Source organism: Syngnathus scovelli, chromosome 5 (assembly GCF_024217435.2).
Source record: "Syngnathus scovelli strain Florida chromosome 5, RoL_Ssco_1.2, whole genome shotgun sequence".
Taxonomy (NCBI): Eukaryota; Metazoa; Chordata; class Actinopteri; order Syngnathiformes; family Syngnathidae; genus Syngnathus; species Syngnathus scovelli.
The window spans coordinates 18,948,644-18,975,214 of NC_090851.1; the positions used below are offsets into that span (position 1 = coordinate 18,948,644).

At 44.2% G+C, this 26,571-nt stretch overlaps 1 protein-coding gene across 11 annotated transcripts in view; it reads left to right on the top strand.

Moving 5' to 3' along the window:
* Positions 1-2,127: 2,127 nt before the first annotated feature.
* tmem176 (transmembrane protein 176) overlaps positions 2,128-26,571 on the top strand; it is a 276,282-nt gene continuing 251,838 nt past the window's right edge. For 7 of the 11 annotated variants that reach the window (XR_011086845.1, XR_011086846.1, XM_068650694.1 and 4 more), the window contains exons 1-2: positions 2,430-2,657; positions 2,999-3,127. Coding sequence is in view for 8 of the 11 variants with exons in the window: in XM_068650694.1 (XP_068506795.1) it covers positions 2,430-2,657; positions 2,999-3,127 (357 nt within the window). In the remaining 3 variants the exon portion in view is untranslated. Of the gene's footprint in view, positions 2,658-2,998; positions 3,128-26,571 lie in introns of all 11 variants that reach the window. The other 4 variants (XM_068650702.1, XM_068650700.1, XM_068650704.1 and 1 more) reach the window with 3 other exon arrangements.

A 26,571-nucleotide genomic window follows, 5' to 3' on the forward strand; every position in this document is an offset into this window, starting at 1 on the left:
ACTCAGTGTCCGTCTTTCTTTTCCTTGGCACTCATTTTAATGGAAGGATTTCAGGGGAAGGTTTGTGGGTGGCTTTAGCGTAAAACTGTATTTGAAAGCTCAGTGCACGAATTACGAGAATGCTGACGTCACAGCCCGCACTCTAAATTCGGCACTGATAGAAATAGAGCTTGTAGTACCGAGTATGTACACGCAGTTGCGAGTGTGCACCGAGCTTTCTGACACGGATTCCGGTAATAAATGCGCGGGCGGGCGCTTCCCCATCTACTGGGGAAATGCAGTCATTGCAGGGAGAATGACCAGATTATTATTTTTTTTTAAATAATACAATTTATTCAGGGTTGTCGAGCCGGATTAAACATCCCCACGGGCTGGATGCAGCCCGCGGGCCGTAGTTTGCCTATGTCTGAGCTAGGCAGAGGCGCCCCCTTGTAGGTGGGCGGCCAAGAGTATAAGAGTAGGAATAGAAAAGAGCAGGTGGGGGTGAGACCTTGTTCCGCAATCTCGCAGAAAAGGCTCGACGCCCGTGTCTCAATCTTTCTCTGATCCATTCAAGTTCAACTGAGAATATGCGGTCTTCTGGTAGTTACTATTAGCACAGCGAGCATTAAAGATAAAAGAACCAGGTGAAGATAACAATGTCTAATGAGAGGGCAGGTTCGGGAGAGAGATTGAGTGCCTCCCAACCCCTAAAAGAAAGATCCGCTGCAGAACAACCAACACACGGGACGTTTTTGGCTACATAACGTAGAAGATCAAATTAGATATTTTGCAATTTCCCTAAAAAACGCTACAAATTGGGTCCCAGAAGAAATACAGGATATGCACGTGATGTCACGGACCGGATGACGGTTTGTTTGGGTGGCAAAAAGCGGCAGACGCTGGGTGGTGCTGATATGGCCAAGGCTGGATTGAGCTTTAGAGATACATGTACTGGGGCTTTTTTTTAAAAAGCATTTTATCGGTGGCAGATCGTGAAGTTGTTACGGTGCAACTTTGACCATGGTGAAGAGTTGTTCTGCCATTGGATGTGCCTATCGCTTCCAAAAAGGGGATACCAAGAAGCTGTATTGGTTTCCTGCGGACCAGACCAGAAAGGATAGCTGGGTGGCGCCGCTTCGTAGGGCGGAACATGGCCGCAACAGCTCCAAGCTTTGGAAGCCAACTATCCATTCTTACATCTGCTCAGATCACTTTGTGGGAGGTACGTAATTTTGTTTTATTGACGTCAACATTCATCTGTGAGGTATTACTCGGATATTCCCTTTTTCTTACTGCTACTCGGCCATGACCTAAGGAAGGCATAATTACACAGCTTCATTACAGTATGTTTGTCCAATTGCTAGTTTCTAATAATTTGATTGTTCACATATCTACAATTATAAGTCAGAATCATCCATTGTCACTGGTGGATACAGGGTACAGCCACAGGCGGATACACCCAAAGATCAGTTTGGCCCCACCAGAAACACCAAACTGGATCCGCCATTTTCCATTTTTATATCAAGCTTGTCTGAAAAACAACTATCAAATAGTTGTAAATGTCTGGATATGTTACTGGCGGAAAGGTCGCCTTATCAGAGGACCAAGCGCTTGCCGTCCCAGCTCCTGCTACGCTTGAGCTGGTGGCGTTCTTACTTGGTTTCCACAGCGGATCAACACGAATGTTATATTTTTTCAACTTTTCAATGCAGCTCTTGCGGCTTTCTTGGTCCAACTGGGAGAAATAATCACTCACGACACCCACCCAGGCCGCCATCCTCACGAGTCCATTGGCAGCGGACGAGGCTTTTTGCCATCCAAACAAAAATGGCCATCCCGATCTGTGACGTCAGCGCGTATCCTCTATTGCTTTTCCCCCTGGGGCGAGTTGCTTAAAGAGAACAATTCTGTGAAAAAGGTCATGTAGCAACCCTCTTTTTGGCACAGTATTGTTTTTAAATCTGTCATCTGTGCATGTCCTCAGGGCCAAATCCATTGCCTGTCCATAAAACCTGGTGACGCCCTTGGCGTATGTTGTTTGTACTGTATCTGCCCCTCCCTCCACCCAACCCCACCCCAAAAAAATGTTTGCTTGAGCCTCATCCTTAACCATTTTCTCCAGCCTCCACTTTCCCACACACGCACAGCCCTTCACCTACCTTCCCACCACCTCACAGCGGTTTGGGGGCGAGCCATATGATAACGCTCAGCTGATAGTTTTCTCTTCCACCAATGTCTCTTGCTAGCCCACTTAAAACGTTATGTAAACTAACTCGTGTATGCTATCCCAATAGCCCAATTGTAGCCTGCAAACGTAAAGCTTCCATCCACAATAAATTTAAGCCTGTACATATCATTGTCAAGTAACAATCACATATTGCATAATGGAAAGCAGAAAGTGCAATGCAATTCAAATAGCGCTCTATAGAAACTTACCTCTTCAAGCAATGAACGAGAGCAGAAAAGAGCGCAAAAACGTGTGTCGTGCTGGACAAGAGTCACACAGCAGGCAATTGCGACAGTACAAGTTCATGAAATGTAGTGGAGGCGGAGTTTCGCGGAAACAACGTCACAAACTTTATTTTTCCTTTTGCGCACATTGCTGGCGAGGCTCAAGGAGAAACGTTGCAGAAATTCAGGAGTGGTTGCTGATATTAACGTCAACAAGTGTAAAGGTAGGGGGTATTTTATCTTTTGTATGCGCAATGTGAAGTAATACTGTGAAATTGGACCAGCAAAATGCACTCGTCGATTGTGCAACATGTAAACCACAACCTCCGCCTCCTTCCGTTACACTCTTATTAATACAAATTGACTTGGAAACCGATCGATCATACGTTATTAGCTTTAGCTTTTGTGATTTGGGGTTATGTTTTGATCTTTTGTAAATTCGTTTGTATATTTGTTTGTTTGTATATACTGTAGTGCTTATATTCCCATAAGATATATATTGTATACATTTCTAAAAAGATGGCAACAGTATTTCTTGTGGATACTATCTGCTGCTCTTTTGCAGGTAATGGCTGTTGCTGTCTCAAGGGATCTGTCAGTACAGGTGCTTGAGGACCAGAATACAGTTAAACTCACTGACAGACAACAATATTTGCATGATGCTAAACAATGTGGACAATCCAAATGTATTGGGGTGAGTTCAGACTACAGGCAAATATTTCCAGTATTATTACTGTAACTGTTTTGTGATAGTACTTTCTTGTTGCAATAGTTCACACTTGCCAGATTTTTCTAATTCGGGCAGCTCAGACTCCCAGATTTCAAACCGATTTCCCGCGTAAATCCTGATCAGTCATTTCCTCCACTAATCTCTCTGTTTTATAGTGACGTAAACAAATGCAAATGAGATCCCACTGAGTCATAGACATCTATTAGACTGGAATTGCCTCAGTTAAATCAATCTATACTCCCATCTTTTACCCCGAATCTAGATGATAAAATTAAATCCATCCATCTGTCTGTCCATCCATCCCTTCATCTATACATATTTTTATTCATATATTAATAATATAATAACATAATGTTATTATGTTGAAGGATGGCTTAGTGTCGCAGTGGTTAGCACGTCCGCCTCACAGTTAGAAGGGTGCGGGTTCGATTCCACCTCCAACCCTCCCTGTGTGGACTTTGGATATTCTCCCCATGCCCGCGTGGGTTTTCTCCGGGCACTCTGGTTTCCTCCCACATCCCCAAAACATGATTGATAGGCCTATTGAGCACTCCAAATTGCCCCTAGGTGTGAGTGCTAGTGTGGATGGCTTGTTCGTCTCTGTGTGCCCTGCATTTGGCTGGCAACCAATTCAGGGTGTCCCACGCCTACTGGCCGATGACCGCTGGGATAGGCTCCAGCACGCCCGCGACCCCCATGGGGACAAAGCGGTACAGAAAGAGGTTGGATTATTATGTTGACATGATTAGTATAGTTTATGTTTATTGTTAATATTTATTCCTGGGTGTCTATTGCATCTACTGCATATCTGTTCCCCTCACTTATTTTGTTTGCCGTGTTTATTGTGGCTAATGTTCATTCATTCATTCATTCATTCATTCATTCATTCATTCATTCATTCATTCATTCATTCATTCATTCATTCATTCATCTACTACATCTACTCTTTTAACCGCTCTTGTGTGCCCACGCTTGGGTGTGTATACTGCCGGTAAATTTCCCCTGGGGATCAATAAAGCATCCATCCATCCCTCCATACATACATCTTCTGAACCGCCATCCATCCATCCATCCATCCATCCATCCATCCATCCATCCATCCATCCATCCATCCATCCATCCATCCATCCATCCATCCATCCATCCATCCATCCATCCATCCATCCATCCATCCATCCATCCATCCATCCATCCATCCATCCATCCATCCATCCATCCATCCATCCATCCATTTTCTGAAAAGCTTCTACTCACGAAGGTCGTGGCCAAAATTTAATCCAGCTGTAGTTTTATAGATATGTCGAAATATTGCATTACTATGTTTTAAACAGTCACAGTCAATGTACAGTATGGTTTTGATTTAGATGTTGAAATCGAAACCTCATGTCACATCTTTTGTTTCCCCAACCACTGTGCCGTGGCACACTGGTGTACGAGATATTCAGTTGTCCCGTGGGAAATTGTCCATTATTAATTAGGGAGCGCTGTCATGCGGTCGCGTTTATTTTTCCGGGTTTCTGTCTCGTCGATGTCGTAATTTTACTTCCGGTTTTATTTTGTCGTCCCTTCCGTTTCAGTTTGTGTTTCCTTCCTCGGTGTTGGTTGTCTTGTCTTCCCTGATTCCGATTGTGTGCACCTGTGTAATTGACAATAATGGTCAGCACCTGTGTCCACGCCCTTTTGTGTGTATTTAGTCCGTGTCTTCCCCTTTTCCTGTGCCAGTGTGTCTTGCCTCGTCCCGACCACCAGCGATTCCTTGATGTCCAAGTTCTCAGTAAGACCCCTCCTCTCTGTCTCGCCACCGAGCGACGCTTTTGTTTGTACTTTTTGCCGCGTGTTTTCCCTCGTAAGAGGCGTTTTGATTTGTACTTTTAGCCTTTTTTCTCGCCTCAGTGCGACGCCTTCTGTTTGTACTTTTTGCCACGCGTTTTCCCTCGCAAGAGGCGTTTTGCTTTGTACTTTTGATCAGTGTGCTTGCTGGAATAAATCCAAGAAAGAAACGACTCTGCATCCGAGTCCTTCGCCTTGTCCCCTGCCTGACAGTACACACTGGCCCGACATGGACTCGGCAGAGTCGGAGCACCTGTGCGCCGCAGTGCGCTCCCATGCCTCACTGCTCGCCCAGCACCAGAGGGAAGTGGGCGACTTGGGAGAAGAGATCCGAGGACTCGCTAAGAATCAAGAAGATTTCAGAGGAGCGGTCGCCACCCAAGTAGCAAAGCTGGGTCAGCAAATGCAGGAAGTGCTCTCGTTCTTAAACGCGGGACCAGCAGCGACCTCTAGTACACCCGTTGCTTCCCCCGTTACTCCCCTTGCAATAGCTCCCATGACTGGCGGTGCCAGACTGGCTCCTCCAGAGCGCTACTCCGGAGAACCCGGCCTTAGCCGGGCCTTTATTACAGAATGCGAGATGCATTTTGAGAGTTCCCCAGCAGATTTCCCCACCGAGCGCTCCAAGGTGGCCTACATGGTATCATACCTGACGGGAAGGGCCCGCACGTGGGCCACCGCGGAATGGGCCAGGGATTCCACCTCCTGTCGCTCTCTCCCCGCTTTCATCCAGGCCCTGCGAACGGTGTTCGATCCAATCTCCGCTGACCGAGACAAGGCTCGCCAACTCTGTCAGATAGTCCAGGGACAAGACACCGTCGGAGACTACGCCATCCGGTTCCGCACGCTGGCCGCGGTGTGCGGTTGGAACGCGGCGGCACTATATGACATCTTCCTCCGGGGCCTGTCTGGACCCATACAGGATCAGCTAATCCCCTTAGACCTTCCCACCGACCTCGACGCCCTCATCGCTCTGGCTATCCGCACTGACAATCGGCTGCAAGAGTGGAGGAAGCACCGAAGCAGCAACGCCCCCGCCTTCGTCCCAGTAGCCGGCCCTGACGTTCACCACTCCAGGCTGTACGGGGATCGGCAGCGCCAGGAGCCAGAACCGATGCAGTTGGGCAGAGCTAAGTTAACAGAGGAGGAGAAGTTACGGCGGCGCCGAGAGGGAAGATGCTACTACTGCGGCGAGCTCGGACACCTCCTTCTCTCCTGTCCAGTGAGGAGGACCCTGAAGGTAAGCGCCTTCTCGGCGGCTCTGTCCCCGGGGCGAGTGCTCCCCAAGGGCAGGATCACACAGTTGGGAAGAGAAATAGAACTCGAAGTATTAATAGACTCAGGAGCAGACGAAAGCTTGATAGACTGGGCATTTGCTCGCCGGTGGGGGGTAAAGACTGAGCTACTGAACACTCCCGTGAAAGCTAAGGCACTCAATGGACAGGCACTCTTTGAGATAACTCACATAACAGAACCAGTCTCGCTGTCAATTGGTCCCCACCAGGAGAACATACGGCTACATGTCGTGACCTCTCCAATGAACCCTCTCATTCTCGGGTATTCATGGCTTCAACGCCACAACCCCGCTATAGACTGGGGATCAGGGGAAATAACGGGATGGGGGTCCGACTGTCATGATTCCTGTATCAAGTCTAACCCGCGCCCTGTGCCTCCTGCTCCAGACGCGCCAACCCCAGACTTAACCGGGGTCCCTGCGTGTTACCACCAATGGGCCGAGGTATTCAGCAAGGCCAAGGCTACCTCTCTGCCTCCCCACCGTCCGTATGATTGCGCCATTGACCTCCTGCCGGGTTCAACTATACCCAAGGGGAGGCTTTATTCTCTTTCGGGACCTGAGAAGCAAACCTTGAATGAATATATAGACTCCTCCCTGCAAGCTGGACTGATTCGACCATCGTCGTCGCCTGCGGGGGCGGGGTTCTTTTTCGTGGGCAAGAAGGACGGCACCCTACGTCCCTGCATTGATTATAGTCCCCTCAATCAGATCACCATCAAGAATCGGTATCCGCTCCCACTGATGTCGACCGTGTTCGACCAATTACAGCAAGCCCGGGTGTTCACAAAGTTAGATCTGCGCAACGCCTACCATCTGGTGCGCATCCGGGAAGGGGACGAATGGAAGACAGGGTTCAACACCCATCGAGGACATTTTGAATACCTCGTCATGCCATTTGGCCTCACCAATGCTCCCGCTGTGTTTCAGGCCATGATAAACGATGTTTTGAGAGACTGTTTGGATCGGTTTGTGTACGTATATTTGGACGATATTTTGATTTATTCCCCAGATCTGAAGACCCATAGGGTTCACGTCGAGACGGTGTTGCAACGACTCCTTGAACACCAACTATACGTAATGGCCGAGAAAAGTGAATTCCACAAGAGCACCGTTTCTTTTCTCGGCTTCATCATTGCCCCGGGCAAGGTTGAGATGGACCCGGCGAAAGTAAGCGCGGTAACGGAATGGCCTACCCCTGACTCACGCAGGAAGGTGCAGCAATTCCTGGGCTTTGCCAATTTTTATCGGCGGTTCATCAAGGGCTTCAGTGCCACAGCGGCTCCCTTGCACGCGCTCACGTCTCCTAAGGTTCCCTTCCACTGGTCGGCGGAGGCGGAGGCGGCCTTCCAGGAGCTAAAGAACCGCTTCAGCACCGCTCCCATCCTCACGCTTCCTGATCCGTCGCGGCAGTTTGTGGTGGAGGTGGACGCCTCCAATCAAGGAGTAGGTGCCACCCTTTCACAGAGAGCCAAGAGCGACAACAAGCTCCATCCGTGCGCGTTCCTGTCTCGACGGCTGACGCCAGCCGAACAGAATTATGATGTGGGGGATCGCGAACTGTTGGCAGTAAAGCTGGCATTGGAAGAATGGAGACATTGGTTAGAGGGAGCACAGCAGCCTTTTTTGGTCTGGACAGACCATAAAAATTTAGAATACATAAAGTCAGCTAAGAGACTGAATTCACGCCAAGCTCGCTGGTCACTTTTTTTCAATCGTTTTAACTTCACTCTGTCCTACAGACCGGGAACCAAGAACACCAAACCTGACGCCCTCTCTCGTGTTTTCAACTCGGATCCAGAAATTAAGAAGCCCGAAACCATCCTGCCTCCTCATTGCCTGGTTAGAGCAGTGACCTGGCCTATCGAAGGCCGGGTACAGCGGGCCAATGGTAACAAGCCACCCCCTAGTGGTTGCCCTGAGAACCGACTATTTGTCCCTGCTCAATTACGATCCCAAGTCATCCATTGGGCTCACACCTCCAGACTCTCCTGCCATCCGGGCATGCGCCGAACGCTGTTTGTAATCCAGCAGCGATTCTGGTGGCCCTCCATGAGGGCAGACGTCAATGAATACGTTGCAGCCTGTCCCGTCTGCGCCCGGAATAAGAACTCCCACGGCGCCCGTATGGGGTTGCTGCATCCCCTACCCATTCCTTCGCGCCCATGGGCGGAGATATCCATGGACTTCGTCACCGGGCTTCCGACCTCGCATGGGCGAACCACCATACTCACAGTGGTGGACAGATTTTCAAAGATGGCTCACTTTATCGCCTTGCCCAAGCTCCCGTCCGCTAAACGAACGGCCACCGTGATGATGGACCACATATTCCGGGTTCATGGGTTCCCGAAAGACATTGTTTCCGATAGAGGGCCCCAATTCGTATCCAGGTTTTGGCGGGAGTTTTGCAGGCTCATAGGGGCAACCGTGAGTCTCACGTCAGGCTATCACCCGGAGGCAAACGGACAGACGGAACGTATTAACCAGCAGTTGGAGACAAGTCTCCGCTGCCTGGTCTCCCAGAACCCCTCCTCGTGGAGCAAGAACCTCTCCTGGGTGGAGTATGCCCACAACTCCCTGCCCACCACGGCTACAGGTATGTCCCCCTTCAAGTGTGTGTATGGCTACCAGCCCCCTGTCTTCCCTGACAGTGAGCCGGAGGTGACGGTGTCTTCGGCCCACGCCTTGGTGCGCCGCTGTCGTCGCGTCTGGTCGGCGGCTCGGGCCACGCTGGTCCGACAGGGGGACCGGGTCAAGCGGATGGCTGACCGGAGGAGACGTCCGGCGCCCGTGTACCAGCGAGGTCAACGTGTCTGGCTATCCGCCAAGGATCTTCCCCACCGGGGGGACTCCAGGAAACTGGCGCCTCGCTTCGTGGGTCCGTTCCCCATCGCCAAGGTCGTGCACCCGGCCGCGGTGCGTCTCCGCTTGCCCAGGTCCCTTGCAGTCCACCCCACCTTTCACGTTGGGAAGGTCAAGCCGGTGGTGGACAGTCCGTTGGTGCCAGATCCTGCGCCCCCTCCGCCTCCGCGGACTGTGGGAGGTGGGACGGCCTACACCGTTAAAGAACTATTGGATGTGCGCAGAAGAGGCCGGGGCTGGCAGTACCTGGTGGACTGGGAGGGTTATGGGCCGGAGGAGCGGCAATGGGTGCCGCCTAGTTATATTTTGGACCCGGGACTTTTTGAGGACTTTTATGCGGCTCACCCTGGGGCTCCTGGGCCGTCTGGGATCCGGCCCTAGGGGGGGGGGTTCTGTCATGCGGTCGCGTTTATTTTTCCGGGTTTCTGTCTCGTCGATGTCGTAATTTTACTTCCGGTTTTATTTTGTCGTCCCTTCCGTTTCAGTTTGTGTTTCCTTCCTCGGTGTTGGTTGTCTTGTCTTCCCTGATTCCGATTGTGTGCACCTGTGTAATTGACAATAATGGTCAGCACCTGTGTCCACGCCCTTTTGTGTGTATTTAGTCCGTGTCTTCCCCTTTTCCTGTGCCAGTGTGTCTTGCCTCGTCCCGACCACCAGCGATTCCTTGATGTCCAAGTTCTCAGTAAGACCCCTCCTCTCTGTCTCGCCACCGAGCGACGCTTTTGTTTGTACTTTTTGCCGCGTGTTTTCCCTCGTAAGAGGCGTTTTGATTTGTACTTTTAGCCTTTTTTCTCGCCTCAGTGCGACGCCTTCTGTTTGTACTTTTTGCCACGCGTTTTCCCTCGCAAGAGGCGTTTTGCTTTGTACTTTTGATCAATGTGCTTGCTGGAATAAATCCAAGAAAGAAACGACTCTGCATCCGAGTCCTTCGCCTTGTCCCCTGCCTGACAAGCGCATTGTAAATGGGATCGCCAAACAACTGGTCAGTTGGCACAAGGCCTGGTCAGCCACTTGCTTATCGCGTATGCGTGGCTAATTGAAGAATCTTGAGATTTCATGTTGTGTTGGTTTGACCATGTTGCATCGGCGTTTGTTGACTGATGGAAATCCCAGTATGTAGATCAACCGGAGAACCTGGGTTGTTCATTTTGACCAACATGAAATACCGTATTGGCCCGAATATAAAACAATGTTTTTTGCATTGAAATAAGACTGAAAAAGTCTTACATCCGGGGTCTAGACATTATACATTTCTGGACAGTTACGTCACAGCGCCTCAAGTCTCGCGTGAGTTACCTCAGCTTATCGCGGTTGTTGGAGCTTGTGCGCAGCGGTAAGTTAAAAGTTGCTGGTATCGACTGAGTGTGTCGCTGTGATCGTGTGCATCTTTGACACAAAAAGAGTATATACATTTCATTGTTATGACTGTCTACTGTTGTGCCGCTTGTCTGATCGCGGTTTGTTTCGTGTGTGCACCATTTGATTGATAGCTTCGGCGCGCTCCTTTAAGTTTTCCTCGCATCGTACGAGTAGCCGTTATGCAGCGGCACGGCGACTAACGGTCGCCAGCAAATGTACCGTATTGGCCCGAATATAAGATGGTGTTTTTTGCATTGAAATAAGACTGAAAAAGTGAGGGTCGTCTTACATTCGGGGTCAAGACACTATACCCATTCACAACGCTAGATGGCGCCAGATATCTTTAAAGCGAACCCCTGTCACGAAGAATAAAAATAGCGGTAGCACGAAGAAGAAAAATAAAAAAATAGCGGTAAGAAAGAAAAGCGAAGACAATAAGAGAAGAGATAACAGAAAATGGAGAAACTGTTAGAAAGGTTCCTATGTTGATGTTAAAATATTGGACAGTTACGTCACCGCGCCTTAGTCTCGCGTGAGTTACCTCAGCTTATCGCGTTTGTTGGAGCTTGTGCGCAGCGGTAAGTTAAAAGTTGCTGGTATCGACTGAGTGTGTTGCTGTGATCGTGTGCGTCTTTGACACAAAGTGAGTATATACATTTCATTTTTACTACTGTTGTGCCGCTTGTCTGATCGCGGTTTGTTTCGTGTGTGCGCCGTTTGATTGATAGCCTCGGCACGCTCCTTTAAGTTTTCCTCGCATCGTACGAGTAGCCATTACGCAGCGCCACGGCGACTAACGGTTGCCAGTAAATGTATTTTGTTGTCTCGATGACTTATGTTTGGTGTGTTGCCAAGAGTATTTCGTTTATGGTTATTTAGTATAGTGGAACCGTTACGTCTAGTCAGTTATGTAATGTGTGCCGTCGTGTTGTGTGACGTCAGAAGTTGAGCGTTGACTTATGTGCTGTATTTCTGTCTGCTGCAGAACCACACACACCACGCACACACACACACCACGCACACACACACACCACACCCACAAGCACACACACACACACACGGGAAAGATTTGCCGTAAATTTGCGAAAACGGAACATTTTTAGAATGATAAAAATGGAAGCGCTCAGCTCGTGAATATTTGGAATACGACAAAAGTGGAATGGAGTGAATCGGTTGAATTATGTGGAAGTAGTAATAGGACAAAAAAGTGAGGAGAATAAAATAGAAGAACTAGAATTTGCAATTTGAAGAAATTGCGTGTGAAGGCGAAGAAGCTGAATAAATACTTGGGAATGCTGCAGAATGATGTTTAAAGTTGGAACAAGTTGAATTGTTGGAAAAATGTAGACATTAGAAGGGAAAAACAAAATTTGGGAGAATTTGGCGTGAATTTCAAATTTGAAAATTTAGAATTTTTGGTAAATGGGAAATTTTGGAATAGGTAGGCAAAAGATGAACAGTTGAAAGTTTGAATGGGTTGCATCGGTTGAAAAATGTAGAAATTAGAGGTGAAAATAGAAATTAGAAGGGGAAAACCAAATTTTGGAGAATTTGGCGTGAATTTCAAAATTCAAATTTTGGAAATTTTGGTACCTGGGAAGTTGTGGAATAGGTAGGCAAAAGATGAACAGTTGAAAGTTGGAACGGGTTGAATCGGTGGGAAACTGTAGAAATTAGAAGGGAAAAACTAAATTTTGGAGAATTTGGCGTGAATTACAAGTTTGAAAATTTTAAATTTTTGGTAAGTGGGACGTTGTGGAATAGGTAGGCAAAAGATGAACAACTAAAAGTTGGAATGGGTTGAATCGGTTGAAAAATGTAGAAATTAGAGGTGAAAAACAAAATTTTGTGAAATTTTGCGGAAATTTTAAACGTGAAAAAGTGAGATTTTTGAATTTGGCAATTTTGGGAATGTCGAGAATCTTGCTGAATGTGATTTGAATGTGCTAATGATGTGAATTTCAAACTGGAACAACGTAAATGTGAAATGTTGAATGTGCCATTAAGAATGAATGGGGAATTTTTTTTCGTAAATTTGCAAATTTTGCAAAAATGGAAAATTTTTGGAATGAGGAAAAAATGCAAGCACTCATGTCGTGAATATTTGGAATATGTCAAAAGTGGAGTGGAGTGAATCGGTTGAATTATGTGGAAGTAGTAGAAGGACGAAAAAGTGAGGAGAATAAAATAGAAAAAGAAGAATAAAGTGAATGGTATAGAACAGGGGTCACCAAACTTAAACCGAGAGCTACTTCCTGGGTACTGATTAAGGCAAAGGGCTACCAGTTTGACACACACTTCTGAAATAGCCAATTTGCTCAATTTAGCTTTCACTATGTGTTATTATTGTCATTTCCAGTTCACATGTAAGTGTGATTTTAACAAGAATAGCAAAAATACAGTCAAACCTTGGTTTTTGACCACAATCCGTACCAGAAGGCGGTTTAAGAAACGAATCGGTCCAATTCCCAATCTATTTTTCCCATTACAAATAATGCAAAAAAAATAAAAAATCCGTTTCAAGACAACAAACCCCCGCCTTTTTTAAGCATTTTTTTCATTTGCGCATATTTGTTTGATCGGGCAACTGCAGCGCACCGCCAAACACGCAACCGTAGCGCGTCGCCCACCGCGCAACTGCACCGTGCAACTGCACCGCGCTGGTCGCATTATTGTGACAGAGCCGTCGCTAAAATTTAGAAAATATTTTTCAAGTCCAGATGTACTTTCCAAAATTTAAGTGGACCTCAGTGTGCAGGGAGCTTAATTTGGTCCGATCACGCAACCGCAACGCGCCGGGCGCTCACTGTCGCATTGCTTTAAGAGCGTCTTTGTGTTTTAGGATGGCTTTAGGATGGTGATCCTTCCATCTGTGGTCCCTTCTCAAGGTTTCTCATTTTCCCCTAGCAGGGTTTTTTGAGTTTTTCCTTGCCCTTTTGGGAGCTTAAGATCAGGGGATGCTTTGAGAATAATTGTCAATTTTGGCTATGTGAAGCCCTTTGAGACTGTTTGTGATTTAGGGCTATACAAATAAACTTGACTTGACTTAACTTTACTGCTCCCACTTGCTTTCTTTGGAGGCATGATTAAGGGTTAATACAATCCTCAAAGTAACAAAAATACAATAACAACGGTGTCAGTCAGCATCCAGGCCGCGCGGTTGGGTTTTCTCGGGTCCTCCCGGCTCATCTCACGAGGTTCGACCTCCGAATTTTGTTCGACAACGGAAGCAAAAAAAATCTCGTATTTTTTGTTCGAATTCCGATTTGTTTGAGAACCGGGACATTCGAAAACCTAGGTTTGACTGTAAAATAAATGGATGCAGCTCACTGACAAGTGCTGCTATTTGAGCTACCGTAATTTCCGGACTATAAGCCGCGACTTTTTTCCAAAATTTTGAACCCTGCGGCTTATAGTCAGGTGCGGCTCATATACGATTTTTTTCGTGATTTTTGTGATGACTTGATCACTTTTATACACTCGTAAAAAGGCTGTGGCCCACTTGAAGAAAAAAAAAAAAAAAATACTATTTTGAAACACTACTATGACTGCTGCTTATTCTGGCTGTCTTGCTTGTGACTATTATGAGCTTTAGTAGGAATGCACGCTAGGTGACCTGCGTCAAAGGGCTCTAAACCAGGAGTGTCAAATTCATTTCTTTCGCGGGCCGCATTGTAGTCATAGCTTCTTTCGGAGGGCCATTATGACTGTTAACCCAAATAAATGTATGAGCACCTCATATTATATACAGTAAAAGCTACAAAACAAACTGACAAATAACTCGTTTTCAAATCAGACGAGTAAAAACTGGTCAAATATTTTTTTAAAAAGATATTAAAAGTGAAGACAATTTGCAATTCTAGTAATGACACACGAATTTGATGCACAATTTGTCGTCGTGGGCCACATAGAATGATGTGGCGGGCCGTATCTGGCCACCGGCCGGGCCTTGAGTTTGACACCTGTGCTTTAAACCCTTTCTCTTACTCCATGTGACTCAGAGATTACGCAAAGCAGTGGCGCTGTTTGGACCATCTGCATTGTATTAAAACCCAATCAATCAGCATTTAAATTCAATTCTTCTGACATTTTGCTCACCAAAAACAAGTTGTAATGAATGCGAACTTTTAATGCATTTTATTCAGAAGGTTACTTTGAACCCTGACACTTAAATGGCGGCGCGGCGTATTTATGGATTTTTACGGCCTCCGGCCTCCAGGGGGCACTCTAGCAGGAAGCAAGAGTGAGACAGGTGAAGAAGAGATAATGCGCCGAAGAAGACGTGCTAGTTTGTGTTCACAACATTTCGCGCATCACGCAGAACGCGATCAAGACGGACATTACTGAAAGGAAGCTTTTATACACAAACCGTCATTATGGGGGACAAAAGAAATGCATATGATGCCGCTTGTAAGCTAAAGGCAGTTGATGTTGATGACATTGTGTTGCGGCACCCTTTTCTTTATTTCGTGGTCCCGTCTACTCTGGAGCTATACATGTCGCTCGCTAGTTTAATGGAATTTAACGCTTCGTGGATGAATAAGATTAGCATAAACAAACCCTCGTCAAAGAAAATGCTAGAAGAGATGGATAAAAACGACGACGAAAGAGATACTGAGAAAGTGTGTGGCGAAGGATATCTAACGCTATTCCAATCGGAAATTGAGGAGGAAGACTTCGACGGTTTCAGTGCACAGGAGGAAGATGAAGATGATGAAGCTCTTTTTTTTACTTTTACTTTAACCAGCCCTGTTAGTGCTGTGCTAACATTTTGCTGCTGTGTTACCGCGGCGTCTCAGTGACTTTTACCGGTATGTTTTATTTAATCAAACCCTATTAGTGCTGTGTTACTTCCGTGTTGCTGTGGTATTACTGCCGCGTCACAGGGAGTGTTTGGAAAGAAATGTTAAGGTATGTTATTAAAATTTTAAAAAAAGCTTTCCGTGTCCAGTCTTTCTTTGTTAATAACTCGCGTGCACACTTCCGTGTTGCTGCGGTACTACTGCTGCGTCACAGGCAATGTTTAGAAAGCCATGTTAAAGTATGTTTTTCAAACTTTAAAAAGGCTTTCTGTGTACTGTCTTTCTTTGTAAAAAACTCATGTGTACGTGCGGTTTATAGTCCGGTGCGGCTTATGTAAGGAAAAAACTAAAATATCCCCGAATTTTAGCTGGTGCGGTTTATAGTCCGGTGAGGTTTATAGTACAGAAATTACGGTAATTTTAGAACAGTCCTGCGGGCGACTCATGCGGTCCTCACGGGCGACCTGGTGCCCGCAGGCACTGTGTTGGTGATCCCTGGTCTAGAATAACACAAGTGTGAAGGCCTTCACCTTCACACTAATAATAAAGGCCTTCGCCTTCACACTAATAATAAAATTTGGAATAACAATAGTGTGAAGGTCTTCACCTTCACACTAATAAAGGACAGGAATAACAATAGTGTGAAGGTCTTCACCTTCACACTAATAAAGCACAATAACATATGTGTGAAAGCCATCACCTTCACACAATAATAATAAAGCACAATAACATATGTGTAAAGGCCATCGCCTTTACACAATAATAAAATTGTCGAATAACAATAGTGTGAAGGTCTTCACCTTCACACTAATAAAGGACAGGAATAACAATAGTGTGAAGGCCTTCACACAATAAAGGACAGGAATAACAATAGTGTGAAGGCCTTCTCCTTCACACGAATAAAGGACGACAATAACAATAGTGTGAAGGCCTTCGCCTTCACACTAACAATAGTGTGAAAAGGACAGGAATAACAATAGTGTGAAGGCCTTCGCCTTCACACTAATAATAAAATTGTACAATAACAATAGTGTGAAGGACTTCGCCTTCACACAATAAAGCACAATAAAATATGTGTGAAGGCCTTCACCTTCACACAATAACATCTGTGTGAAGGCCATTGCAATAATAAAGGACAGTAATAACATATGTGAAGGCCTTCGCCTTCACACAATAATAAAGTTAAATAATAATAATAAAATATTATAGTACTAATAAATAATCAAGTTAAATAATAGTAAATAACGCCTTCACACTAATAATTAAATGTGGAATATCAATAGTGTGAAGGCGAAGGCTTTCACACTAATTATAAAATTGTCGATTAACAATAGTGTGAAGGTCTTCGCCTTCACACTAATAAAGGACAGGAATAACAATAGTGTGAAGGCCTTTGCCTTTACACTAATAAAGGACAGGAATAACAATAGTGTGAAGGCCTTCACCTTCACACAATAAAGGACGACGCTAACAATAGTGTGTTTCACACAAATTTTTGTTGGTCGTGTGCCTTGAGATTTTTTCAAATTTTTTTCCAGTGTGCCGTGGATGAAAAAAGATTGGTAAACACTGTTTTAGAGAATGTGTGAGATTACATTTAATGAAAATTATTGTTAAGGTCCACAAGTTTATTTCTAAATCTTCTAAATGATTTGGAATTGTCACGGATGGGATGGAGCCAGGGCGACCAAAAGCAGGCTGGACCAGGGTTTATTGAGGGAAAAGGTAGTTGGAAGAGAGGATGAGGGGAACAAACCAACAGAACCGGCAAAGTAACATAACTTAACGGAGGCAGAGTGACAGGGGTATCCGACAGATGGACAGACCAACTTGCAGAGAAACTAACCGAACAGAAAGACGAGACCAAACGACGAGTAACAAGACGACAGACGAGACTACAGACAAGAACAATCCCAACCGGGCAGTGAGAGGCAGGCAGGACTTAAATACACGACAGGTAACGGGAGGTAAGTGACTGTGGTTACATAGATTGTGAGGTGGTGACACAGAGGGGAGGGGTGACGCGAACAAAAACCATGGTAACATATACACACAATAAAACAACGTGACAGAAATCCTTGTTGAATTCCTGTGTGGAAGGGGATGAAATTAGGTTGCTCTGCAGGGTGCCCAGAATCTCCCTTAAAGATAGGGAGCTTGGTCATCCGGGACGTACTCAGCATCGAGCCTCTGCTCCTCTGTTAGGAGGAGCCAGATGAGGTTGTTCGGGCTTCTGCCTATTACCCTAACCCTTTCTAGTGTGGTGTGTCAGGCATGTTACACCGGGAGGAGGCCATGACAAGCATGCTGGAGAGATTGTCTCCCAGCTCGTCTGGGAATGCCTCAGCATCCCACCTGAAAAGATTGAAGTTGCTGGGGAGAGAGAAGTATGAAGATCTCTTCTAAACCTACTGCCCTAAAGCTATAGTCCTCAGTGCAGAAAAGAGCACTGAGGACTATTCATAAAACCAACTACTTGGAACACACAAATCCACTTTTCATACAATCCAAACTATTGAAATTCTCTGACATAATATCATATGAAACAGCAGTCATCATGTATAAGGCTATAGCAAAAATAAATCCAGATAATATCCAAAATTTATTTAGGAATCGTGAGGGAAGTTATAAGCTAAGGGGGAATCATAACTTCAAAATATTAAACATGCAAACAACATTGAAAAGTTTTTGTGTATATACAAATGGGGTCAAACTATGGAACAGTCTGAGGAACTCAAGCTAAATATCCACCAGTTCAAAAAAATGTACAAAAACAGGTTGTTTAGTGGGAACAAAGACTAAAGATCATGGATTGTCATTGTGTGTGTGTGCGCGCGTGTGTGTGTGTGTGTGTGTGTGGGGGGGGGGGGTGCGCGTGTGTGTAGGTGTGTGTGTGTGTTATGTTTTCGACCGCAGTAGGGGATGCAGGTGAGTAGTGCGGACCCTAGGGCTGCTCAGTCATATGGGCAGCTGCCGAAGGAAGATCATAAGCAAGCAAGAAAGCAAGCAAGCAAGCATGTGTGTATGTATGCATGGATATGTATGGGTAACATGGATGTTCCCTCTAATTTTTCAAGTGTCTATGCAAACACACAAGCTCTCTGTACACACTGTGGACCACTGTGTGCAAAACTAGATGTGCACGCTGTGGCCACACAACAGTACGGCTGTAATCAAATTACAACAGCAATTTTTATCAGTTTACTTCTAATATAAGTGATTTGGCCCCCTTACAATGAAAAGAGGCAAACATTTTATTCATGAGATGTGTAGTACCGTAATTTTCGGAGTAAAAGTCGCTCCGGAATATAGGTCGCATTAACCATAAAATGCACAATAACGTGAAAAAAAACATATATAAGTCGCTCCGGAGCGTAAGTCGCATTTTGGGGGGAAATTTATTCGACAAAATCCAACACCAAGAACAGACATGAACGAACAACAACAGGCTGCTAAACGATAGGTATGCTAACGTGATATAAACACAAACGAAGAGCTGAGAACGGGCCTGACGTAACATTCAGAGTTATTAAAAAAACTATTACATAAATAACACGTTTATAAAACCATCTGTGTCACTCCAATTCATTACATCCATCGGTCGTCCTTTGTCAACAATGGGTGTGCGCCGCTGACGGCGCTTGCACTTCAAAATATTCCACAGGCCCATATAACGATATATAAATTAGATATCAAATAACTATTATATATATGTTTGTCTCTGTGTGCCCTGCGATTGGCTGGCAACCGGTTCGGGGTGTCCCCCGCCTACTGCCCGATGATGGCTGGGATAGGCTCCAGCGCACCCGCGACCCCTGTGGGGACTAAGCGGTTCAGAAAGTGGATGGATGGATAAGCAATAATATTATCAAACCATCTGTGCACTCTAAATCATTAAATCCATCGATCAAATTCCTCGTCCTTTGTCAACAACGCCGCGCGTGCGCCCTGACGTCAGCCTCGTCGTTATTCCACAGATCTAGTATATAATTATATTGTAGCGTTAACAAAGTACAAGGAAAGGCGTGGGTTTGGTAAACAGCTTTTTATTTAACAAAACAAACTTCCAGGCGTGTGGCGGCGTGGACTTCCAGCCATGGAGGTGGAAGAGAGATCCATAGAATTGGACCGGGTGTGCGTAAAAGCCATGACCGAGCCCCATCCACCGTTCCCGGGCAGCCACCCGGCCGAGCGCCAGCCACCGACTTCTATCCACGGAGGTGAAAGAGAGCTCCGTAGAGTAGGACCGGGCGTCCGTGAAAGCTATGTCCGAGCCCCATCCACCGTCCCTGGACAGCCACCCGGCCGAGCGCCGGCCCCCGACTTCAATCCATGGAGGTGAAAGAAAGCTCCGTAGAGTAGAGCCCTTCGTCATCTTCGTCATCCCGTGATCAATCTTTGTCCTTTTTGTAAACAACCGCCGCGCCACGCCGCATCACTTGAAATTCAAATTACAGTAATCCCTTGCTACAGCGCGGTTCGTTTATCGTGGTTATTTTTTATTCTTTTTTTTTTTTTGAAAATGTTTGAAAAAAAAACACATAAAGTCGTCCCCCCCACCCAAACTACGAAAAAAAAACGCGACTTATAGTCCGAAAATTACGGTATGTTATATGTGAGAGTCCTGCTTTGACCATGGGAAGAGTCCTACTTTGCTTAGGCCATGAGAAGAATCCTACTTTGCTTAGGCCATGGTGAGAAGAGTCCTACATTGCTTTGTCCTGGGTGAGGTCCAGTGTTGGCCCGGGTGAGGGTCCTGTTCGGGAAGAAAGGAGACATACACACCTTTCAGACATAACATTTTATTCACATTAAAACATTCACATTTTGCACAACAATGTGTGGTGTAGCTTGTGATACAGTGTAAATTTGTGTAACGCTTTGTAAAATATCTAATTACACTGTTATTCATTGGCATTTCTACTACCCATGAATTATCTAGTAGTAACAGTATTTAATGATTAATATCCATAAACAAAAAATCATAATAAATGTGACTAAAATATGCACAAATCTGACCTAAATATTACCTTATTTTTTGCGTCGATCCTTCTGGTTTCTCCAATGGTTGTACACTTTGTCCAGGTTGATGGCTTCGTCTGCTTCTTGCTTTGACGTCATGCGCATCAGCTGGTCCAAATGTGCCACTTCAAGACGATTTCGAGATGCTGTTTTGATATGATTCATTAAACTGGATCCTCTTTCACAATCTGCAATCACTCTAAAAAATTTAACCGTGCTCTACTCATTTTAATCAGTGTAACAATTTACACAAAAAAATATTGAGTAAATTTGAAAGCTATGAAATCATTTATATTTACATCATGAACTAAGTAAATGTAATTGAAAAAATTAAGTAGATGCTACTCAATGAGTACCATGAAATATAAAATTGAGTTGATTTACTTAAAATCTTAAGTCAATACAATAGTAAACCCAAGTTCAAACCACAAAAAAATATATATACTGGACTATCACGTATCGAAATAAATATGTTCCATTTACCATAATTTTCGGACTATAAGTCACGTTTTTTTCCATAGTTTGGGTGGGGGGTGACTTATACTCAGGAGCGACTTATATATGTTTGTTTTCCAAAAATTTTTACTTGATCATTAACACATCACTTACTTACAAGTATAGTTGACCACTTCACATGTTATTTTTAGTATAGTTGATCACTTCACATGCTTTTATATCTTTATCTTGAACATATTCAAAACATAAAAAATAGAGAAAAAATCAAATAAAGCAATTAACACTTTAAAGCGCCATATCCAAGTCCACTGTCTGCTGTGTGTACACTTGCTCTATTTTTGCTCCTCTTATATTTATTATGTTATTTGTTTATTTATTATTTATTCATCACTCTTATTTATTCATTGTTTGTGCCTTGTTTTTTTTTTTTGTGTTGTTGACCTGTATGCATATTGTGTACTATGTCTTGTCACTGTGGGATACTGGAAACGTAATTTAGATCTCTTTGTGTGTCTTGGCATATGAAGAAATCGACAATAAAGCAGACTTTGACTTTGATTAAACAACCAAATAAACAAAACAAAAAAACTACATCTGAAAAAAAATATATTTTCAGACGAAACTGGATGAGGGCGCTCTAAATGGGAAGGGCTTAAGAAAAATGGCACCAAAAAGAAACTCATATTTTGCAGGTAACAAACTTCAAGTTGTAAAATATGCAGCCGAAAATAGTAATCGAGCAGCAGAAAGAAAGTTTGGGGAACCGTGATGTACCAAAGCATTACTGTAATTTGAATTTCAAGTGACGTCAGTGGCACGGCGCGGCGGTTGTTTACATAAAGGACAAACATACCTACGTACGTACTACCGGCATCATTAGTGGCTTTGTTTCTAAGTGACACGGAGGACGCAGAGATTAAAGGAATTAAGGATTTGGAGTGACATAGAAGGTTTGAAAAACTATTATGCCTTTTACGGATGCCTGGTCCTACTCTACTGAGCTCTCGTTCACCTCCGTGGATCGAAGTCGGGGGCCGGCGCTCGGCCGGGTGGCTGTCCGCGGACGGTGCATGGGGCTCGGACATGGCTTTTACGCACGCCCGGTCCTATTGTATGGAGCTCTCTTCCACCTCCTATGCCATGGAGCTCTCGTGTCTGGAAGCCCACGCCGCCACACGCTTGGAAGTTTGTTTTGTTAAATAAAGAGCCGTTTACCAAACCCACGTCTTTCCTTGTACTTTGTTAAGGCTACAATATAGTTATATAGTAGATCTGTGGAATAACGACGAGGCTGACGTCAGGACGCACGCGCGGCGTTGTTGACAAAGGACGAGGAATTTGATCGATGGATTTAATGATTTAAAGTGCAACTTATACTCCGGAGCGACTTATGTTTTTTTGTCACTTTTTGGGGCATTTTATGGCTGGTGCGACTTATACTCCGGAGCGACTTATAGTCCGAAAATTACGGCACTTAATTTTTAACAATGTATCTACGTTTTATTCTAGGAGTACTTTGGGTCAATCAAGCAATTTTACACACACCATTTTAATTCAACATTGTTTCACAATTGTCTGATTTGACAATTGTGAAACATCCACAGAGTCTTTGCAAATTACATAAAAATATGAATGCTATAAAAACAGCTGAATTTAGCTCTTAATAAGGGGTTTGTCAAAATGCACCAAGAACAGCATAATATAATAACATAATAGCCTGCTCCTGAAATGGACTGTAAACAGTGATATTTCACGTTAAAGCATCAGAAAAGCTAACAATACCAGTCCAACAACTAATGGAAACCTAACTTATCCAAACATTAAGACATCAATGCGTTAGATTTACCAATGAAAATTTCTCTGAACAGTAGCCAGCAACTACATACCGAGTTAATTATTGAGTCCCTGAACCTTATTTGAAAGGTTTCCATAATTTGAGTAGTGCAGATCAAATGCGTAGGTCAGTCCCAACAGATAGCAGCAGGCTTTGCGAAGGTCTCCAAGACAATGATGCCTTCAATCACAATACCAACATCGACTGACCCCATCTTTGTTTTGCAGCATGTACATTTTCATGACCTCCCCTGCCAACTCCTCTTCAACATTGGCAGATCTAACAGCAGCATCCTGCAGACATTGTAAAGATAAAAAATGTTTAGAATTTACCTTCAACCTGCATGTCACAAGACAAATACCACCTCTTAACATAAAAGAGCATAGCAGGACATTAAGTGGGCAAACGACTGTGGTGGTTCCAAATTTGTTGTAAAATAATTTTAGAACACTTTGTCATCAGGATAATTTATGCTTACACATAATTTATTTCTTTGCAAAGAAAATTGACAAAGAAAATGAAATTTTATGTCTTCAAAGCAGGACATATAGTAAAATCAGTCAACATCGATCTGAATGTTGGCGACTCGTACAGTATCTGATGTCCACAGATGAAAAGCAGCTTCTTTGTGTGCAATAAGGAAAAAACAAACTGTACTGCAGCAACTTAATTGTCAACCATGATTGCATTGTTAAGAATGATAAAAGCTACAGTATTATACTAACCTCAAAGTCCTTGAACAACAAACTGGCATCTCCCCCAGATGGTCGATGAGACATCTGATGACAACCAGGTGTCTGTTGAATGAGTATTTGACTCTGCAGAAGAGAAAATATTTCAACAACTAATAAAATGCAATACTACACATTCAAGCAAAGCTATTATTTTTTGGGAAAAACTTTAATACCTTCACATACCTGAAGTAGAACACATTCGTGCCCACTATCTCTCTCTTGCAGCACCTTTCTTTGCTTGAAATGCATACACAGGGCACCCTATGTCTTAAAGGAGCAAGAACATCTTAAATGAAGGCAATGGCCACAACCACTGTACCATGCTTGACACGATAAGGCTCGAGAAGCTTACCTTTTGAAGAATCCTCAAATGTGCAGCCCTTACATTGCCATGCATGAGCCGCCACCTTAAAAAGGATGATGAAACTATTTCATTTCATTGTTGTAAAATTTACAACTATATTGGAAAACACACAAAAAAGAAGATAACATTACTTAAAATGAGTATTAAGTTTAGCTTTCATGCAATACAGGGAAAAAGTTGTCTTTTTCAAAATTTTAAACATCTAATCCTTCTCTATATATTATGAATACATACTGTTAGAGATTTGCTCACTCCAACTTATTTTGCAAGAACCAAACAGGAGACAAGCAAGTTCTTTTAGACACCTGCAGGTGGAGAGTCCATTCGTCGCTGTCTGAACAGCGATTATCGAATGAAGTCTGAAAGGTCTCCTTCCTGCAAGGGCATATTTATTAGGAGGAACAGAGTGGGGGTGGGAGTGGACAGGTTTGGTGAACCCCCGGCCTCTGGTAAGATCAGAGCAGGGGGTGTTTTACGATGTTGTGGGAAACAGAACAACTTTGATTGCTTCCTCTGCAGCTGGTCAATCAGTTCAAAAGATCTTAGCACTTTGTTCTACTACTTTTGTTAAGACAGGACAGGCGAGTTTAATTATTACAGGTTACATTCCAACATAATCATAGGATCAAGATAACCTGGAAAACCCTAACACATACCATTTACATATTCTGATATTATGTCTTCGTTCACCGTCACTCTATCAGCATGCAATTCGACTTGATATCCTAACTCAGAAAAACTATGAACTTTTGCCCAAAAATCCCAACAATAATTATGTAGAAGCCATGCCGTACAGAGAGTCACTTAAACTGTAGACCTACACGATCAGGAAAACCACATGCAACTGCTACACTGCTAATGAAGTCGTTTTGGCCATACATCTCTGTTTGGTCAACGGTGTTCTCTCTCCACAGCACTAACTGTCGCATGTCATGCCTGACCATGCATGGCCATACGATCATCTTTGTCTGGTCGGCGGTGTTCTCTCTACGCAGCACTAACAATGGCAGATCAACATGCCTTAGCATGTTGTGTAGCGCTTAATTACAATTAAACTAGTCCCATTTTGGTGATGTTTGCTGTATAAATGGGATTAGCTTAATGAACCGTGGGATAGCAGAGCAATATGTTGGCTCGAAAACATTAACAAAGTTAGCTAACAGCATAATGGTGACAACGTTTATATCAGTGACGTGCGGTGAGGTTCATGACTGGGGAAGCACTGACATCACCCTCCCTGGTAAAATTTGTCCGGCACCTAACCGTGTCACAGAAAAGGTTGGGGAACGCTGCTCGAGTGTGGCTTATTCATTATTTAATTTGAGCTATTTTAATTAAAATCTCATATCAGCAGTCTTCACACATAAAAACACTCAATAAAGCACATTGTCAGGTCTAAATACGATCAGACATTAAATCACACGCTGGAATGAAGAGGAGAAGACAACCAGAACAGGTTTACTCGCGAGGAGAACGATAGAGAAAGCAATCTCAGTTACAACCTCCATCAATTCTGAGTTCTTACTCCACGTGCCCCTCTTTTTAATATTTTGGTTGCCCTGGTTACAGAGGCGTTGCTTACACTAAAGGGAGGGGAGATTGTGTCTGTAGCAACGCTGATTAGCTAAAGAATGTAGTGTGGTGTGAATTAGCACTTCCTTGTTGGCTCGTGACCCCCCCCCCCCCCCCCCCCCAGAGTATGTTCTCTTTCCTCAACCAGCCGTCTTCCCTCACAGTTGGCTGACTCGTCCTCGACTGTGATCAAATACCTTGAAGCACGTTGATTGCCGCTCTGCTGTGGAACAAATGCAACTAAATCTTTGCTAACTTTATCTACTTGGTAAATTAACACACAATAATAATAAGTAACTTGTCCTAAACACTTCAACACACATTAAACAAACGTGAGGTAACTGGTATGCAGTTCCTTAAACAAACATTGAGTAAATATGGGATAACTTGTATGCAACTACTTCTAACTGTATATAACCCTTAACAAAGAAAAACAGTTCTGATCAACTACAATCTATGAACCAAACCTACAGCTAACTAAAAGGAATGAAGTTCCTGTGAATCAAACAACGAACATTTCAACTATGCAAATAAGCCCTACTCATTGTTAGTGAAGGCCTCTTACGGGAACAAAAACACACAGACAACATAAGGACAGGAAGGATACAAATGGCTGACAGGGATAAAAAGACATCCCTATCACTAAAAAGGAAGAACCTAGATCAAAGGAAAGATAAACTCGTAAAGGTGAGGCCTCCAGGTCTGGCAGGCCAAGGCTTCACTTAAATTATTCCAACACACATGGAATGAAAAACTTGTTTTCGATTGTGCGTACCACTCCGTTCCGAAGTCCCGTTGTCCGAATCAAACCTTTAACTCCGGAGTTGCTCTTCCTTAACTGATGATCTCCTGCTTCGACCAAAAATCCATAGTTGAAAATTGTTTGGATATGTAATCCTCCATTGTAAAACAAAATTTAAAGAAAAAAAAACAAAACCAAAATGAATGTAAAACGAAATAAATGGACGACTGCTCCTCAGTTGTTCACTGTAAATTTGAACTGGAGAGCTCTTATTCTACAGGCAGGCGCATGAAGCATTCCAGGATCACTAGCCATAAGGCTGGAGAACCTTTTTTCGTAGCCCCCTAACCCTAACCCATGTACTTGAAACACAAGAACATCTTGGATACCTTATAAGGTATCTTTTCAAAGCCGTTTTGTTCATCTAAAGCAGACCTGGGCAAAATACGGCCCGCGGGCCACATCCGGCCCTTTGTGCGTCCCTGTCCGGCCCGCATGAGGCCGATCGTAAATTATATTTGATTACAACTTAATTTT